The following is an 18,960-nucleotide window of genomic DNA, read 5'->3' as shown; positions in this document are numbered from 1 at the left end:
GCTATCGCATAATTTAGTGTGTAAATGTTGTCCACCACTCCTCTCCTCTTCCTAAACCCTGCTTGGCTTTCTGGAATCATCCCCTTCTCCACCATCTCTTCCCTCAACCTATTTGCTAATATCGACGCGTACACTTTGTACGCCGTCAGCATCAGCGTAATCCCTCTATGCTCACTCACCCCTTTTGCCCCTCTTTTTTGCTATCGGAACGATTACTCCGTCCCTCCACGCCTCTGGAAAACCCTCTCCTTTCCATACTCTCCCATAACGCCTTTCTTAAACCACTTCCCCCATAACTCCACACTTCATTTCCTATCTCGTTTTCTCCCGCCGCTTTACCTTTTTTCAGCCCTTTCAGCACTCTCTCTACTTCCTCCTATCCTATCGCCTTCTCTTTCTCCACTTCCCCCTCCGCCCCCTGCTCTCCCTCCTCTCCTTCTTCTAGCCTTCGCTTGTATTCCGTTCCTTCTAACATCTCCCTAAAGTATTTACCCCACTTCTCTATTGTTACCTCCTTATTAATTTCTTCCCTTCTTCTCCTTTCCTTGTTTATTACTTCCCACACCTGCTTCTCTGTTCTCGCCTCTCTTGCCTCTTTCAGCAGATTTCTCTTTTTTTTTCCTTTTTCCTCACACTTTTCCTTATACTCCTTCTTTCTTCTCTTATGATCTTCTTTGTGTTTTCTTCCTCTTTTCCAGTCTCTTAATAACTTTTCTATCTCCTCCCTCTTCATACAGTCCCCATCCCACCATACTCCTTTTCCTTTTGCCCCTCTTTTTACTCTTCTCACCCTTGCTTCCATCTTAATTCTTTTTGTCAACTTTTCGACCTCTTTATCTATTGCTCCCCTACCTATTTCTACCTCCTCCGTCTTTCTTCAAAACTTCTCTCTTGCCTCTTCCGACCAGTCCGTCTTTTCCACCCACCTCTCTTCCTCCGCTATTGTCCCTCTCCTCTCACCACCACCCCCTTTGTCAATTTCAATCTAACAAATTAAAAACAATTTCTATCTAATAATTCAAATCAAAGTCAATTTTAATATAAAAATTTAAGTAAAACTTTATTTCAATCTAATAATTTAAATTTAAGTCAATTTTAATTCAACAATATAAATCAAAGTCAATTCAAAAATATTTCAAGTCAAAATCGATTACAATTAAATGGTCCAAGTTAAAGTTAATTTTTTAATTAAATAGTCCAAGTCAAAACCAATTTCTATCTAAGTTAAAATTAATTTTAATCCAAGTCAAAGTCAATTTCAATCCAAATCAAAATTAATTTAAATTAAAGTCAAAGCCAATTTTAATCAAAGTCAAATTTCAGTTCAATAAGTCAAAGTTAATTTCAATTCAAGTTAAAGTCAATTTTGTTGTGTCTTTTGCTGGATAGGAACTGAATAATCACACCCAAAGTGAATATAAATGCTTTATTTATTTACACGTTGCTCCGACATTCTCGTAAGCAAGGAAGTGAGGAAGTGGTGAATGGCGCCGCGATCTCCGCGCACTGCGGCATCGATCCACGTGATCGATGCCCGCGGTACGTGCTGCTCTCGACAGCCACGCGAGTATTCGACATCTCTCCCCTCTTGGTAGATGACATCGTGCCTCTGCTGGGCTTTTTCCAGTTGTTGATGACGGTGTCGTGTGTTGTTTGAACAATAGCCGACACAGCTTCATCTCCCAGTCTCCTTCTGCAAGCTTTTTTAACGACCTCTTTGTAATTTGAACCATTCGTTCAGCTTGGCCATTGGCTTGCGGATTATAAGGAGCTATGTGGAGATATTTGATGCCATTTTTCTCATAGAACTCAATTATTTCCGTCTCAATTATTCCGAACGTCTTAAGTTTCTGTTTAACAGAGACTCGAATACGAATGTGAGACAGAATGAAGAGGAGGTTACTCCTTTTTTCACTTTACCGTACGTCCCGATGATTACTGAAAAGCTTAGGAACGCCATAAGGGATTTGAATGTGACTGTCTTATAACAGCTTAAATAAGATGCGTACATTCATCAAGGCGCACAAGGATAGTCTCCCACGGTCGAATAAATGTAACGTGGTTTATAAGGTGAATTGTAATGATTGCGACGCTTCTTATGTGGGCCAAACGAGTAGGCAATTGCAAACAAGAATCAAGGAGCATCGTAATCATATTAATTGGAGTACTCCGAATCAGATTAGAATGGAATCATGATTTCGATTGGAATAGCGTTGAAATCTTAGATAATGAATCCTATTGTTATAAACGTTTGATTTCGGAGATGATATGCATAAAAAGGCAGGCGAATAGTTTGAATTTACAGACCGATGCGGAGGGTTTACCGGACGCGTATTTAAATGTGATCGAGAGACTGTCTAAAATTTAGAACAACTTTATGCGAGAGTTTATCCCCTCCTCTGGTTTATACACCAGTTTCTATTATGTTAACCTTCCCACCTATGCCTCACTCATTCGCGACGTTTCGAATCCGTGAAGTTTGTTGTTACAATGCGATATTCCGGTCTGCAATTGCTCTGTAAGTAAATCCATTAGTCATCTGATTTTAATATAGATAATTTACGCCTTTACCACATTGCGACTCCGTTTGATGGTACATACAGGTAGGGCTTTCGAATCTTTCTTACCCACCTGGTCTCTTTCAACCTGGCGAGATTATTTCTAAGATGCGAGAAATGTGGAGCGAGTGCTTACCGGCGTATTTGGAATTTCGGCAACGGTACATCCATAGGATTTCAATCCTTGTTTCTTTTTAATTTTGACTGCGTCTTTTATACTTTGTTCGTCTATTGACTACGCCTTATACTCGACTTCTTTTTGATTATGCTTGTAAATCTTCGTATTTGACTTTATGTAACTTTTAACGCTGAAGAGGACACGAATAATGTATCGAAACGTACGTTAATATATATATATATTTATTTTTATAAATTGTTTGCGCTTTGATTACCGCGCTTGGCTCTAATTGCCTCTCCTATTCACATTGTGTCAATTATTTCCGCTGACGAAAACGCTGTGCCATTATCCGAGTTCGACGCGGGAAAGGAAATTTGGAACAGCTACATCGAGAGGTTCGAATTTTTCACGGAAGCAAACAGGATAACAACAGATAGCGGTAAACGTTGTACGTTGCTTACGGCGGTGGGGGCGAAGACTTATGAGATAATTAAAACTCTCATTGCTCCGGAAACGCCGAGCTCGGTAACGTATGAACAAATTAAAGAAAAATGCCAAGCCCATTTTTGTAAACCAGTTAATGAACTTCTAGGACGAGTTCGTCTTCAAAAACGTGATCAAAAACAGGGCGAGAATCTGCTGGAGTTCGAGCGCGAGTTACGGAAACTTGCGCAAGATTGCAAATTCGGTGGTACAGAAGAAAAACTCCATTTAGACATGATGCTGCGCGATCGGCTCGTCGCGGGGATCCGTGACGAGGAATTGCAGCGTTATCTGTGCAGACGACACAAAGAAACCCTGACAAAGGACAATAAGGTCGGTCTGACATTATCCAAAGCTCTCGAAATTGGGAGTAGTATCGAAGGAACGGATAAGTTACTTCAAAAAATGCTTAAAAAATCCGATGCGCAGTCGGTAAGGAAGGTAGATTCAAAAGGTAAAAGAAACAAGGAAATGAACAAAATAAGAATACAAAACAGGAACAAAAGTCATGTTTTCGTAGCGGGAAGTCAAATCACACACCGGATAAATGTTTTTTCAAAAATGCTAAGTGCAATTATTGTAAAAAAGAGGGTCATGTAGAAAATGCCTGTATTACAAAGAAAAAAGGTATAAAACCTAAAGAAAAGGGGTCCGCGTCAACTCACAGGATAGATTGGGATACTGATTCGAGCGACGGAACAACGATTTATTCGATTCACGGGAAAAAGAAGATCCATTCGACGAGCTCGAAATATAGGACGAAATTGAAGCTTAATTCTGTAGAAATAGAAATGGAAATAGACAAATTTCAATCCAAGTCAAAGCCAATTTCAATTCAAATCAAAGCCAATTTTAATTAAGTCAAAGCCAATTTCAATCCAAGTCAAAGCCAATTTTAAATCAAGTCAAAACAAATGTTATTTTTATTTTATTTTTGTTTTTATTATAGATACAAGTCAAGGCAATATAAGTACATGTAAATAATTCGAGAATATGTTTCCCTTCAAATTGGGAGATATTTTTTAAGAGGAGAACAGTTACACCTTCACCAAAAATATCAGCGAATGGAAATAAAAATTAAAAAAAAAAAAAAAAAACAAATATATTAATAAATATTTTATGAAATAGACAAAACTTTCTATAAAATATATTGTATGTGTATTTCTATTTTAACCCTTTTATTAGAAAGATAAAATTAAGATTATAAAAATCTGCGACTTACAAGGAGATGTCACTATTGACTCTTTATCGATTTTAATCTCTTTTTGCTTTTTTATTAAGAAAGCTTTGTTTTCGTAAACCTCATATATGGACCTTTGATCACGTATAAAGCTGGAATTAAGCAATTCTTAAAAATAAAAATAGAAAAGACCGAAAAAAAGTTTTTTTTTAGTTTTCGATGTCAATGTGTTCAGAATGTTCTAAAACGTTCAAAAATCGCATTTTTTTTTAAATGTGTGGTGTGTGTGTGCGTGTGCGCGCGCGCGCGCGCGCGCGTGTGTGTGTGTGTGTGTGTGCGTAGATTCCCTTTAATCACATATAAAGCTGAGTTTAATTAACCAAATCTTAAAGAATTATATATGAAATAGGAGCAGAAAAAACTGAAAAATATAATAGAATTATAAATAGCTCGATATCTCAAAAGCGGAAATTAGAGCTACTACAGATATTTCTCAAAAAATTCAAAATTTTATTTTAAAAAATGAATTCCTTTACCGATTCTCGCTCAATTAAATACCAACTTTTCTTTAATGATAGGGGAGACCGGGGCAAACTCGACACAATTTTCAACAATTAATTAAAATTTTCAAACAAATTCAATGGTACACATTTAAAGTGTTCCTTCAGGTACAAAATTGCTTAAAGAAGTTTTGCTGTATGTCGCTTAGTTTTGCTCCCAGGAAAGGAAAAGTGATGCGAAGACAAATTTTCAAATTGAAAAATCCCGGGCCAAACACAACACTGCCTGATCGACACAATTTGATCTAAAACTCATTTTTTTTGTCTGAAACTGAAAATACATTGTTTATCGTGTATTTGGAAAGTACAAAAATTCGGAATTAAGTAAAACAATTATTGGAAATAATGAGAACAAAACTTGTTGAACTTTCAATTATTTTCATCTAAACTCATGTTTGAGAAACTAATTTATGCAAGTAAATTCGCGATCGGACGTGCACACACATTTGTCATGAGCCATATGGCTGTATAACAAGCATCGTTTGTTATTAGGAACTGATGAAATAATAACGTGGTGTCGACTTTGCCCCGAATCTCATTTTTCACTTTTTTTTACTCCAAAAACATAAAAATTTTGAAAATATGCAAAAACTATTATCGGATTCGTATAGAGCATCAAATTTCCCATCAAAATCACTTACATATAGGTTCGCAAGGGTAAAGCTCAATGAAAGAAATTTTCAAGAGATCAGAAAAATTACTTTTCACCATTAAAAACTATCACATGCATACAGATTTTCAGTAATGTTATTTATTATAAAATACGTTTACGAATAAACGATATTATAAATATTTACATGTTTAATTTGGTTCAATAAAAAAAAATTTCTAATGCGGAGTGGGGGTATGTCCATCAACATAAAAATTTCTAGTCGCCTTAGGTAATTCTAGCTCTATGCCATCTAATTCCTTCTTCAAAATTATTTGACAACCTAGAAAGAAAACATAAACAAGATTTATTCGTATTTGTGGAGTAATATATATATGTTGAAGTTTTCTTATTCCTTACAATTATGTTGGGCTATAATGTCACAAACAAAAAATCGTTTTTTATATGTGCATATATGTATAAAATAAATTGTTTAACTAAGTTGCTTGTTTTCATATTATTGTTAGTTCAAAAGCAGAGGTTTTTGTCCGTTCAGAGTAACAATAAACGGTATTTCCAAGCCAAATGGCAGTTAGTGCGTAACAAAAATGTTTTAAAAGACTGCGTTTAGTAGTAATCAATGTTGATTGTTACCTTTAGTAATGAATAAATTTTATAATACTATGTTTTCATTTTCATTAAAAGAGGAAGTGCGAACAAGACTACAAAGATAATAATCAGTAATGGTTTAAAAACATTTAGTGAGAGATCCATAACACACCTATTTATTTAACTGATGCAAATAATGTAAAAAATGAAAAATCTAGACTAAAAATAATGAATTATTTTTAATCTAGTTACGATGTCTTATTTTAGTACGTCCAAAGTATATAAATAGTACAATTATAGACTACGTTTACACGGCCCGATTTACGCCAAAGTTATAACATCAATGTTATAACTTTGGCGTAAATCGGGCCGTGTAAACATAGTCATAAAGAATCCAGACACACTGACAAAATTTATAAGAATGTCACACATAGTGTCGTTTTCAAGGTCAATATTAACTCGGCATTATTAAGGTAAGACAATTTCATCTATAAACATTGTTATTTTTACATGCCTTATCTATTATTCTAAAAACAAATTGTTATTGTGAAAAAAGTTTTATAATAATTTTGAATCAATTTACTAGGAACAATTTGAATATAAAAACAAAACTTTTAGTTTGAAAATTATTCTAAAAATCTTACATTATTATAATTTAACCCTCTACCTGTATACATGGGTCTATGACGTCCGTGCCAAAACAATATCTGCTTGTAACTTGAGAACCGACAAGCCTGCCTGTCTAACTCCCCCCTTTAAAAAAAGTAGGTGGGGGAAATAAATCCAAAGATCCAAAGCCGCTTCGAAAGATAAACATGTCGCTGAATGCCAAGCAAGTCAAATTTCGCACAGACGTCTCAGACCCAGGTATACACGCGTACATAGTCTTTATCTGTAAGTAAAAATGTTGCAGTTATTCATGATAAATGTTGTTTTTGGTCAAAACAATGTCCGTTTAGAATATTTTGACAAATAGTTGCTTCTATTTAATTATTCTCAAAAAATTGAATTTCGGACGGCGGCCAAAAGCTTGGCGGACCAATTTTTTTCAACATATTCTACATATTATTATGACATAAAGTAATAAATAAATTATTATAAAATGTCATAAATGCTATATTATATATAATTTTTCATTTTATATATTCATATTATATATAATTATTATATTTAATTTTTCATTTATCAACGATTTTCCCTACCTAAAAAGTAACGTTTTGACCATCCTGAATAATTCAACTTTTTTGAAAATATCAATCTGCACTATTTTTTTCTTGAACACTTACCTCTGAAGTAAAAAACCTTAAAAGGATTTTTTTATACTACGTAGAAAAAAATTTTTAAAGAAATCAATCTCTTTCCTTTACTCTTATTCAAAGTTCATTAAGGTATTCATTTCACGGAGGAGCGTATTTGGTAGGCGCTTTAGCAGGGCCTCAGCAAACTCTCAGCAATATTGCATTAAATTTATATAAAATCAAGTTATAATTAATTATCATGTTTAATTATTAAAAAAAAGTAAAAATACTATGTGTATTTAGAAATTTTTCATTTTTCGGTAAATTTTACTGTCAGAACAATATGGCAACGCTGCGCTTTTCAGGGCGCCGATTGTAAAATGTAAAGTTGATAACAAAAGTGTCAATGTAAATGTCAATTTCATTAATCAAAGAATATTGTGACATTTTCTTTTTATCAAAGAGAGATTTTATAATAATAATGAGTGATAAGAAACATAAAGTGAGGAGTAATGTGGGCAAAAATAAGGGACAATTTGTGAAAATAAAAGTTGATAATAAACCGTACGTTATGAATAAAGTGTGACATGAGCGCACAGCTTGCAGCGCCAGCGTTGCCAAATAATTCCTTGAAAGTCGCCATCAAAAATATTCATCTATAAACCATATTTCAAGTCAACTTTTAACATAAATATTTTGTTTAAATATTCGGCGACTCTGTATTTTTATCGGCACTATCGAAAGTATAGAGTTTAGCGAATATGTAGCGCAGTTAATATTTAATATCTTAAATCTTAAGATAAACAAATTATTACATTAAAATGTAGAAAATAGACTTTTTCGATAACGTCACATATAAAATATCGAATTTTCAAAATCATAATTCTTCTTTATATGTTCGGTAATGTGGTTTAATTTTTTTCTGGCGTAAAGATATGCATTTTAACTTTCTCGTACCAAAAAATCAGTTAATTCTTAAGACTTTGGTGTCATGAAAGGAATACCTTAAAAACAAAATTTTAAATAAACGATATTTATCAAAATGACTATCGAATCGTCAACTACAGTGTATAAATGTTTTGTGAATTTTTTCAGATTTTTTAAAATACTTTAAGGTAGGGAAAATAACGTCAGACGCGACAGATCCACAAATGCACTATAAAGATAAAAAAAAACGTATACACAGGTGAAGGGTTGTTCTTAAATTAGCTAAGATTTAATCAAAAACATCGCCTATTTTTATAAGAAATTTTGGGCTATCCGAACCTAGTCATCAATCATATATAAATTGTGTAAGTAATAATGGTAGTATTAAAGAAAAAATAGTTTTAGATCCTCAAACCCCCGCCGGAAGCAATTTTGACCTTCTAATGATGTCATTTTATTCATTCAATGGCTCATCATCAGAACTGCCCAAGATGACAAATATGTCATTGCTATGCTCAGAAGGTACCTGTATATTAAAAAAAATAATAATAAACTAGTACATCTACCGCTTCATGCTCCCTCCGCCCAGGACAGATTTTATTGGTATCGTTGTATGGACATCACTGACTATGTCACTGATTCCAATTCTTTTTGCCTGCGTAACTTAACCAAATATAAAACCAAGAACTCAGCTAAAAACTGTGTCAAAAAATTACCGAAAAATCAATATTTATTTGTTATCACTGTTATTACAAGAAAGTAGCATAGACACAAAAAGAAATCTTTAGGCAGGAATAAAAACAAAAACTAGAATTCTGGGAGTCATGTTCAACTGTAAAATAAAAAATCAGTTAATTGCAAGTGTGAAAACATCGTGTATTCATTTCGGAATCAGTGACACAGTCAGTGACGTTCATACAACGATACCAATGAAATCTGTCCTGGGCGGAGGGAGCATGAAGCGGCGGATGGGCGAAACTTCCGAAAACGTCCGTGCTCCGATTTAGATGAAACTTTGTGAATAGGTTCCTTTTAGATAAAAAGGACATATACCAAAAAAATTTTTTGCGACTCCAAAGTTTAGCAACTTTTTTAACATTTTTAACTTGCTGCCTCCGCGCACACATTTTCCACGCGAAACAAACCAAAACAGCTCTCAAGTAATGTAAACAACCATAAAGTCATACCCGTCAAAGTCATAACATAAACATCATTGGCGAAACTTCAGAAAATCAGAAACGTTGTAAACTACGATGCGTAGTTTTCGAGATATCAATTTATATAATCTATCACATAGTATAATATACACAGAATTAGCAGTGAGAGAGAAAGAGAGAGAAACAGTACACACGTAGGCGGGGGAGGGGCTACCGCCCCTCCCCCGCAAGCAGGGGGGTGGGGGTAAATCTCGGTTCACCTGAAAAGTTAAAAATCCGTTTTTTCTTCTTTCGTCGCTTTGTATGAAAAGTTGCATTGTGTAAAAATATTTAATATCTGTAACAGAAATAATTTGTTATAGCAGAGAATAGTTAGGATATTGAAAAGTGGCACCTCGTGACACCTCGTTTCACGTGGAAAGTGTATGCGTGGAGGCAGTAGGTTCCGCCCCCCTGGGGGGTTCCACTATTGTTAAACTAGACACATAGTGTACCTTCAAAATACATGGGTGGGCTTTCCACGCGTGGAAAGTTGTAAACCCATGTGGCACCTCGTTTCACGTGGAAAATGTATGTGCGGAGGCAGCTAGTTAAAAATGTTAAAAAAATTGCTAAACTTTGGAGTCGCAAAAAATCCTTTTGGTATATGTCTTTTTTATCTAAAAGGAACCTATTCACAAAGTTTCATCTAAATCGGAGCACGCACGTTTTCGGAAGAACAGCCGGTGGATGTACCAGTTTATTTTTTTTTTTTTAATATACAGGTACCTTCTGAGCATAGCAATGACATATTTATCATCTGGACAGTTCTGATGATGAGCCATCGAACGAATGAAGACATCATTAGAAGGTCAGAACTGTTTCCGGCGGGGATTTGAGGATCTAAAACTATTTTTTCTTTAATACTACCATTATTACCTACAAAATTTATACATGATTGATGACTAGGCCCGAATAGCCAAAATAAGCAAAGATTTTTTCGCTCTTAGTAATCATATTATACATTTTTATTTTAGTAATGCCATTGTTTTTTTTTTAATAATAAAGGTGGATATACCTAGCCTAGAATTTTCCTTCAAAAAAGGTGCTAAATCCAAAAGATCTTCTTCCGTTTCAGTAGGAGCTGGAAGCTTGTCCATGTAATCATGGTGTACATATACATGACAAGTTGTACATGCTAGACTAGCTTCGCACGCTCCTTCAATGTCGATTTCATATCTATGAGCTAGATAAAGTATGTTATCTCCTACTTTTCCTTTTACTTTAACTTTCTTGCCTGTTTTGTCAGTAAAAGTGACATTAACTCTGGAAAGATAACCAGTAAGGTAATTTGCATTGATGGACTTAGAATTATAAACCTAACATAATTACCCTAACATAATAATATAATATATTATAATAATATAATATATAATGTTATTGATGGTATGTAACAGAATTGATAACAAGAAAATTTGTCGAATTTAACATTATAAAATTCTCACAAGCAAAAGTAAGAGATTATTATATTTATTGCACGTACAAAATTGTTTTATTACTATAAACAATTTCAAGTAATTTATGTAATTTCTTAAAAAAAAAAAGCTTTAAAAATTATTTTTTTCATCTCCTGTTGAAAGAAAAGTTACGTTTTATGCTGATTTCAAAGTTTCAACATAAGTTATCAATTTTGTGGTGTAAAAAATTAATTTAACCCTCCGAGGCCACACCTCTTTTTTTAATACGCCCCGGCTACACTGGGGTGATCGCCACCCCAGACGGATTCAAAGTCTCATAATTCCAACTATGAGACGTAAAAATTTATGAAACATCTTAAAGGTGTGGTCGAAAATATATATAGTACAAAACCCGAAATGTGCTCGTGAACAAAAATATTGTAATTTTTGGTCGCGATAAGGAACATACACTAGGACTACACTGAGAGGGACCCAACTAAGGATCCTGGGTGGAGGGACACTGATTATGAAGCCTAGCTTAAAAACATCGGGCCGTGAATTTCTGTTGGGGTGGCCGCCACCCCATGTGGCCTCAAAGGGTTAAAAAATATATCCATTTTGCAAATATTACATGAAGAAAAAATACAGTTATTTTACCTACATATCAGCCTCTGTTTTAGGATCCTGTATTTCATACTCGCCATGAAATATAACTGCAAAAAATATGTATATTGAAGTTCTATTTGTTCATTAGTCAGCTTATATGTATAGTATAGCATCTGGTAAAAGAAATATCAGTGGTACACTAATAAATTTACAGTAGATTTGATCCGAGATTTTGTCAGATTGGCATCTGCATTAGTATCTGAGTTTAGCTTGTATTTTGCTATTCGAATTTGCTGATATCTGAAAGCAACAGATTGACAGCAGGAACCAAGCAGATTTTGCTGCTTCATAATCATTTGAATAGAATAAAAAGGGCCTTTTGAATGGAACAGTCTCTTATAGTACTTTTAAGTTTCTAATATTCTCTCTTGATCCTCAGTCTTTTCTTTAAAATCTCTCATTCCTTTATTGGAATATATACAGAATGAGGGTCAAGACTGAATTCAAGTCTCTTCCATTACTAATCATTCATGTTCACACAAAGCTACACATCAATCCTGATTTGTAAATGGAATTGTAATAGAATATTTGACTGAAATAATTATGAAACACCAGACTTTCAGCTTCTCTCACTAATTTGCCACAATATTCCATTATCCAGATAGCAAAGCATGTTTGAGCAAAATCGCGAAAACCTGTGATTGCTTATGATGCTGGCAACTTGCCGTACATTTGTTTCAATTGATTTCGAGTAATTTAATATTTGAAGCAACACGCAGGCAACATTGGATATACGTATTGCCAGCAATTTGTCCGCAAGAGAGCAGCATCAAATTTATTTTGCGTTGCTAACAATATGACAGCATTGTGTGATCCTATGAATTATTACAGCAACATGACAGATGACAGCAACAGCTCGAATTTTGAATCAGACGATTTTAGACCGCAGCATTAAGTTGCCGGCAAGTTGTATACCAAAAGCATCAACTTGCCGACAAATGCGGACTCAGTTGCCACAATTCTGACAGCAACACATACGAGGGCGAGTCAGAAAATAATGGCGTTTTCGATTTGCGACTCGACCCGACTCGGGTCGCATCATGTATACAGGACTCGAGAATCATTGACGTGGAATACATACATATCTGTATGTATTCCACGTCCATTGATGCGGCCCGAGTCGGGTCGAGTAGCAAATCAAAAACGTCATAATGGGTGCGTTCAGCCGATACTCCGCTAGCCTAGCAATCGTGAGCAGTCGCTCGTTTCCTCTCCTTTTAATCCATTGGGTCAAAGGAGAGGAAACGAGCGAAAACGAGCGACTGCTCACGATTGCTAGGCTAGCGGAGTATCGGCTGAACGCACCCAATAAGTCGCAAACGTTAGTTTCCCTTATACCGTTTTAAATTACGAGCGCATTTTGCCAGCAGATGGCAGCATATGGTTGCGACTTATACTGGGAGCTTTCCAGCAAGCGACACAAGTCGACACAAACGTCATTATATCTTTCTTTTTTGGTAATGAGTAACAAAGACAAAACGACACTTGTGTCAATTTTTGTCGCTTGCTGGAAAGCTCCCACTGACTCACCCTAGTATTATGTTGTCGGCAACATGCCAACAACAATACAGACACGTTGTTATCTGAGTTGCTATCTGGGTAGATCTTACGGCTCGTCTACAATAACCGTAAAAGTAGATATGCAATAAGACGTGAGCAGTAAACTATTGACCACATACTACGTTTACGCGAGCGTTACTTCTGTAGTAACTTACGATATATCATTCGTTTACGCGGAGTAAATTATCATAAGTTACTACAAAATCCCGTTTACGCAAAGGAAAATCCTGTTTACGTGAAGAAATTATCGTAAGTTACTACAGAAATAACGCTCGCGTAAACGTAGTAACAGTCGATTATTCTTGAATTGTAAAAATCCCATTAGTCAACAGCTTATTACTGCTTACATCTTACTGCATACTGTTGCGGCTATTGTAGACGAGCCAGCGTCGTCTACAATGGCAGCAAGAGTATACAGTAAGACGTAAGCAGTAAGTTATTGACTAATGGGATTTTTACAATTCAAGAATAATTGATTGTGGTTGGTCAATAGCTTACTGCTTACGTCTTACTGCATACTGCATACTCTTGCTGCCATTATAGACGACGCTTTACATTTCTGTGGCATCGCTGACAAAATTTGTAACAAAGGCAGATTTCTACAAAATCTCTTTTCGACAGATTTGGCTATCGCAGTAGCAATGGCAATTAAATTAATAAATTAATATTTTCTTTTTAATTGCAGATAGAAAGTGTATACCAACCTCTAGATGTATAAATTTTGTGATTAGATAGCTTTATCAAGTGGTTCACTGGTGCACACTTTCTTTGCTTCATACAGAATAGATATAGCGGTCGTAGTACAAACGTCATTCTTAATACAATATATTTTATATAAAATATTTGGAAAAGATTGAAATACACATCAAGACACCAAGGTAGCACCAGAGAGAATCCTGAGAGCCTGAGAGCTGCTAAGAGCGGCCTTCCGGATCGTTCCGTTCCAGCGGACGTATACTGACGCGCCGCCTGAGAAAGTGAACGTCAACTATGAGTGCGTTCGGTTTGGACGTTCACGCGCTGTAAGCGCTCATGCTTATAAGCGCTGTTTTCAATCGTTCGATTTGGTATCGAGCGCTTACACAATAGTAAGAAATGTCGTTCGTTTTGGCAATGTAAGCGACTATGAGCACGTCAAAATAGCAGACGATAGGTTATTGTGTGTTATATTTGCGCAAATAATAACATTATTAGAATTATTATTCGATGAGGAAGAATATTTAATTTATAAAATAAACCCTTTTTTAGAATAAAGCCAGCAACATTTAATTTTATTTTACAAATTTTAAAACCTAAAATTACTAAGATCAAAATTAGGACGTAAAACAATATCACCTAAAAAACAATTATTTATCGCTATATGAAAAATGGTCACCCCGGATTCACATCGGTATGTTATTAATATTATTATTACACATTGTTGTTTCAATTTTTATATCAAATAAAGGGAAGTGAAAGAGGCAATGCCACGCGCAATAATTAATGCGCAATTAAAATAAGTCAATAATAAAATAGATATATTAGTTAATACAAATTCGGACGTTTCGACACTTTTTGTGTCATCTTCAGCGTAAAAATGAAAATAATACATGAAAATTTCAGTCGATAAATTAAGACGATAAATTACAGTCAATCGCGATAAAATGAGTCAATCAGTAGAAAAGCGCAGTCAAATCAATAAAATAAAATTCATACGAATGTTTGGTAGTCTGTCAGGATACCTATACCGATATGCAAATGCTCCGAATCGATCGCATCTTCGACGTTTACTCTCAGGTTGGAAGACCAGGTAGAAAAGAGAGATTTGATTGTCCTTTCTAAACCGTGAAAAGGAGTCGCAATATATTAAAAAACGCAATGTATCAGTATTAAAATTACAATCACAAATTCTTACTTAACGGAGCATTACAGACCAGTAAGTCGCAGTGTTAAAATGTACCTGTCGCTCTGACATATCGTGAGTGAGTGAAGCATTGGTAGAAATCGGAAGGTTAACATAATAAAAGCGGTGTATACATAAGGAGCAAGTGAGAATCTTGTGAAGGAAATGCTGGCCGAAGACAGAGAAAAATATCAAGATTATTTTAGAATGCCATTTCAATTATTTAATGCGTTATTAACATTGGTCGAACCAGTCATCATATATATAATTTTTAATTTAATTAACGATAATTGACGATAATAATAACATTGGAGAATAATAAGTAGTACACTGTAAGTATAGATGTAAGGTAGTAAAACGTAGATACTATATACTTGTAAACACTGGAGAAACTCATTCGTAAAGGCTTGTGTGTGGTATATGTCATAATAAAAATATATTTTGCTTGAAAATAAATTGTATTTGTTTGAAACTAAATATACCTAGTACAATAATAGTCATACTTAATATTAATGTAATAAAAAATAAAATTGTAATAATAAAAATAAAAATAAATAGATATAATATAATAATATAATGTAGTAAAAAAAATTTCTTTTATATCAAATAACAGATTAAGTTAAGAACATAAAATATGATTTATTTATAGTTATATTAGTTAATTAATTTATCTTGCTTTTCCATAAGCATAGCAAGGAATTTTATTTTTAATTCGGCTCGCTTTCTTTAAGGCCATTACACGTAACAAGTTTTAATCGTAAGGCCGTAAGAAAATAGACCAATCACAGTCGATTATTCTCCTCGCGCTCAAAGAATAATCGACTGTGATTGGTCTATTTTCTTACGGCCTTAAGCTAAGGCTACATCTATCGTAACGCTTTGATCGTGGTCGTAAGCAATGAAGTCGTCGTAAACCGTATATCTATGCCAATATATCTATATAAACACATTTTTCTTCGCACGTCGAGAAAGCTGACAGGTTAGGTTATGTTGTAACGCCAGACAAGCGTCGTAATTGTAAAGAGTTCAAGCTGAATCAACTCATACGATGAGCTTACGATAGCGGTTACGACGAGCGTTATGCTTGTATCAGACTACGGATTGGGATTGAGATTGGATTAAAATTTGACCAATCAGAGCAAAGTTTACTAAACTTGAGGTCAGTTTTCTCTGTTCTGATTGATTAACCCTAGAAAGGTAATGTGGGGTAATACGTTGTCCCACGCGAAATTCAAAATACGCCCCTGAATTAGGAAGGTTAGTTTTCATACTGAGACCCTAACCATAATTCAGTTTAGTCATCCCGCATCCGGCAGTCGACCTCCGTCAAGTCCGTCATTCAGCGAGTGCGTTAGATCCGTGCAGCAGCTGTGACCGAAAAAGAAAATCGTTTGGGGTAACGTAGTACCCCTACTTAACCGTTTACGTTCGACTTTTATCACAGTAAAATATATTTCAGATTTTTTGCGAAAATCGGTAACAAAAAATTATACACTTTATAGCTCCCCGGAAAATTCTACCCCTGTTTCATATATAATTCTTTAAGATTCGGTCAATTATTTCATTTTTGCTGTTCTTGCACAGCAACTGATTAAAACTTTGTAAAGTTTTTATGGAGTTAATTTTACTGTTTCCATATACTTTTATAACTTTTGACTACCTTTCAAATAAATAATAATCGACAGAATCTGTTTTACTTTCCATTTCTTGCGATTTTTCCCATCCGACAGTTTTTCGTCATTTCCTCTACTTCAGATGTTCAAAGAAATATGTTTTTTTTTAAGAAACAAAAAAGTCGCTTACATGCCCTTGAAGGTTGTTTATTCGTCTTTCAAAATCCGTTGGATTTTTTAAAATCGGTGAATTTTATGAAAAACTACAGCATTTTTTATAAAAAAAGTCATTACAGCCTAATTTTTGGTTTTTTGTTTTGTTTTTTTTTTCGAAATTTTTTTACTATTTTTTTTTTTTACTACCGCAAATTGATGACTACTATCGTCTTCCCTATTAAAGAACAAACAAAATTATCTATTAAAAAGTTTTCTAACAACAAAATAGAAACATTATACAGGCGGTACAAGTTTGGGGTAATTTAATACCCCGCTTGGCCTTTCACGTATGAGAAAATTCATATTACCTCTCTAGGGTTAAATTTCAATCTAATCTCAATCCCAATCCGTAGTCTGATACGGGCTTTACGACCGCTTAATGGTGAACATTACGATAGATGTAGCCTTAGCTTTACGATTATGACTAAAACTTTGTTACGTGCAATGGCTTTTAATCCTTCTCCGAGTAGAAGTAAAAATCCATCAATTCTGTCAGGTCAGGTTGTTTATTGGTTTCTGACATTTTGTCTTTTCACACTCGCACACAAGTATATGCTTCTTCTTCTTCTTCTTATTTAGCTGCCTCTTTGCACACAAGTATATGCTTCCGCAGTTTCCGCACGATCAGGGACCGTATTCTCGAGCCTGCCCTAATGATTTTCGTATGCGACTTTCTATTTGAAAAGCATTGAATTTCGCATGCGAGTTTCATGAAAACGATTCAAGAATAGGGCCCCTTAGGGCCCCAGTGCGGATAAAATAAAAACTGCGGATAAAAGTCGGCGGAACGAACGTAAAAGAGGTCGAACCAATCACGAGCGTTCCGCCAATTCCGCATTGCGCATATGTATCATGGGATCGCACCATGCATAGGGTAGGATCTGGTAGGATCATCCTCCAGTCTAGAACGGGCAATAGCTTTGTCGGCAACCTTGTCGCTATCGCTATCGCTATCGCCATGGTGTAAGTAGACAGATGAAGCATTCCCGACACTGCGCACTCGTTCAGTTTTTGAGACAATCAGCGCGCGACCCGTTTTGCAAGAAAAGCAATATGGTTGCTCCCATCAGCGCGTCATCCGTATGTCCGATACCTATCGCGTGCGTCTGTTGTGCGGAAAAAATTGTGTGTGCGTAACCACATATGTGTACGTAATCCAACCATAAATATAAACTGATAAACAATTAAACCTACCTAACTTAAACAAGGTAAGATAATATTTGATTAAAATTCCTGATTTCGTAACGCAAATTTAATTGTCATTATAGTTTATTTATGTATATTAAACTCCTTTCTTCTGTCCTGATTTGGTCCAGGTAGGTTTAACCCTTAAAGTGCATAGGTTTTTTCGGTACCTTCTAAGTGCATACGACCTCATAGAAGTTAGCCGGACAATTTCAACTTATGACATTTTTTTTACGAATCGATTGTTAGTCGTTTGTTATTGATTGTTAGACTAATTATAAAATTTGTTAGTTAATAGTTTTTACGTAATCACGAAAATAATTTTTATGCTAGGTCTACAATGCGAGTCGTAAAGTCGTGAGTCATAAGAGTTGACTAATCACAATCGAATTTGAAGAGAATAATCGACTGTGATTGGTCAATTCTTACGACTCACGACTTTATGACTCGCATTGTAGACCTAGCATTAGTGTTAATTTAGCCGGTAAATATAGAATTCTTTACAATTTTCGATTCAAACCATGGTCAATCGATGCGGAATAATCGTTTGTTAGTTCCGAATATACTAATTAAAACGTTTGTTAGATCACGGTTTCGCTAAAAAAAACCGAAAAACTGTATATCGTTTAGCTGCCGGAGAGTGGGGGTGAGACGTTTTGTGCAAAAACGCCTCGAATGAGCCTAAATTCATCGTTTTTTGTGCTGCTGTAGCTAAACTGAAGAATTACCCTATTACGTAATGCGTTCCGAAACCACCACATATTCTACGTCTCACCCCCACTCTCCGGCAGCTAAACGATATACAGTTTTTCGCTTTTTTAGCGAAACCGTGATCTAACAAACGTTTTAATTAGTATATTCGGAACTAACAAACGATTCCGCATCGATTGACCACGGTTTGAACCAAAAATTGTAAAGAATTCTATATTTACCGGCTATTTAACACTAAAAATTATTTTCGTGATTACGTAAAAACTATTAAC

At 35.0% G+C, this 18,960-nt stretch overlaps 1 protein-coding gene and 1 long non-coding RNA gene across 2 annotated transcripts; one reads left to right on the top strand and one right to left on the bottom strand.

Annotated features, from left to right (window-relative positions):
- Positions 1-1,609: 1,609 nt before the first annotated feature.
- On the top strand, positions 1,610-4,263 carry LOC139820948 (uncharacterized). Its single transcript, XR_011734149.1, has 2 exons — positions 1,610-3,201; positions 3,269-4,263. It is a non-coding gene; the product is annotated as an uncharacterized lncRNA (long non-coding RNA).
- Positions 4,264-5,628: 1,365 nt separating this feature from the next.
- Fdx1 (Ferredoxin 1) lies at positions 5,629-14,012 on the bottom strand. Its single transcript, XM_071791562.1, has 4 exons — positions 13,786-14,012; positions 11,517-11,568; positions 10,477-10,724; positions 5,629-5,831 (listed from the first exon to the last, which is right to left on the bottom strand). Exons 1-4 carry the CDS (start codon positions 13,892-13,894, stop codon positions 5,728-5,730), a joined length of 513 nt encoding a protein of 170 aa, XP_071647663.1. The 5' UTR covers positions 13,895-14,012; the 3' UTR covers positions 5,629-5,727.
- Between the last annotated feature and the right edge of the window lie 4,948 nt (positions 14,013-18,960).

This window comes from Temnothorax longispinosus, chromosome 10 (genome assembly GCF_030848805.1).
Source record: "Temnothorax longispinosus isolate EJ_2023e chromosome 10, Tlon_JGU_v1, whole genome shotgun sequence".
NCBI lineage: Eukaryota > Metazoa > Arthropoda > Insecta > Hymenoptera > Formicidae > Temnothorax > Temnothorax longispinosus.
This window is presented reverse-complemented; position numbering and strand designations above follow the sequence as displayed.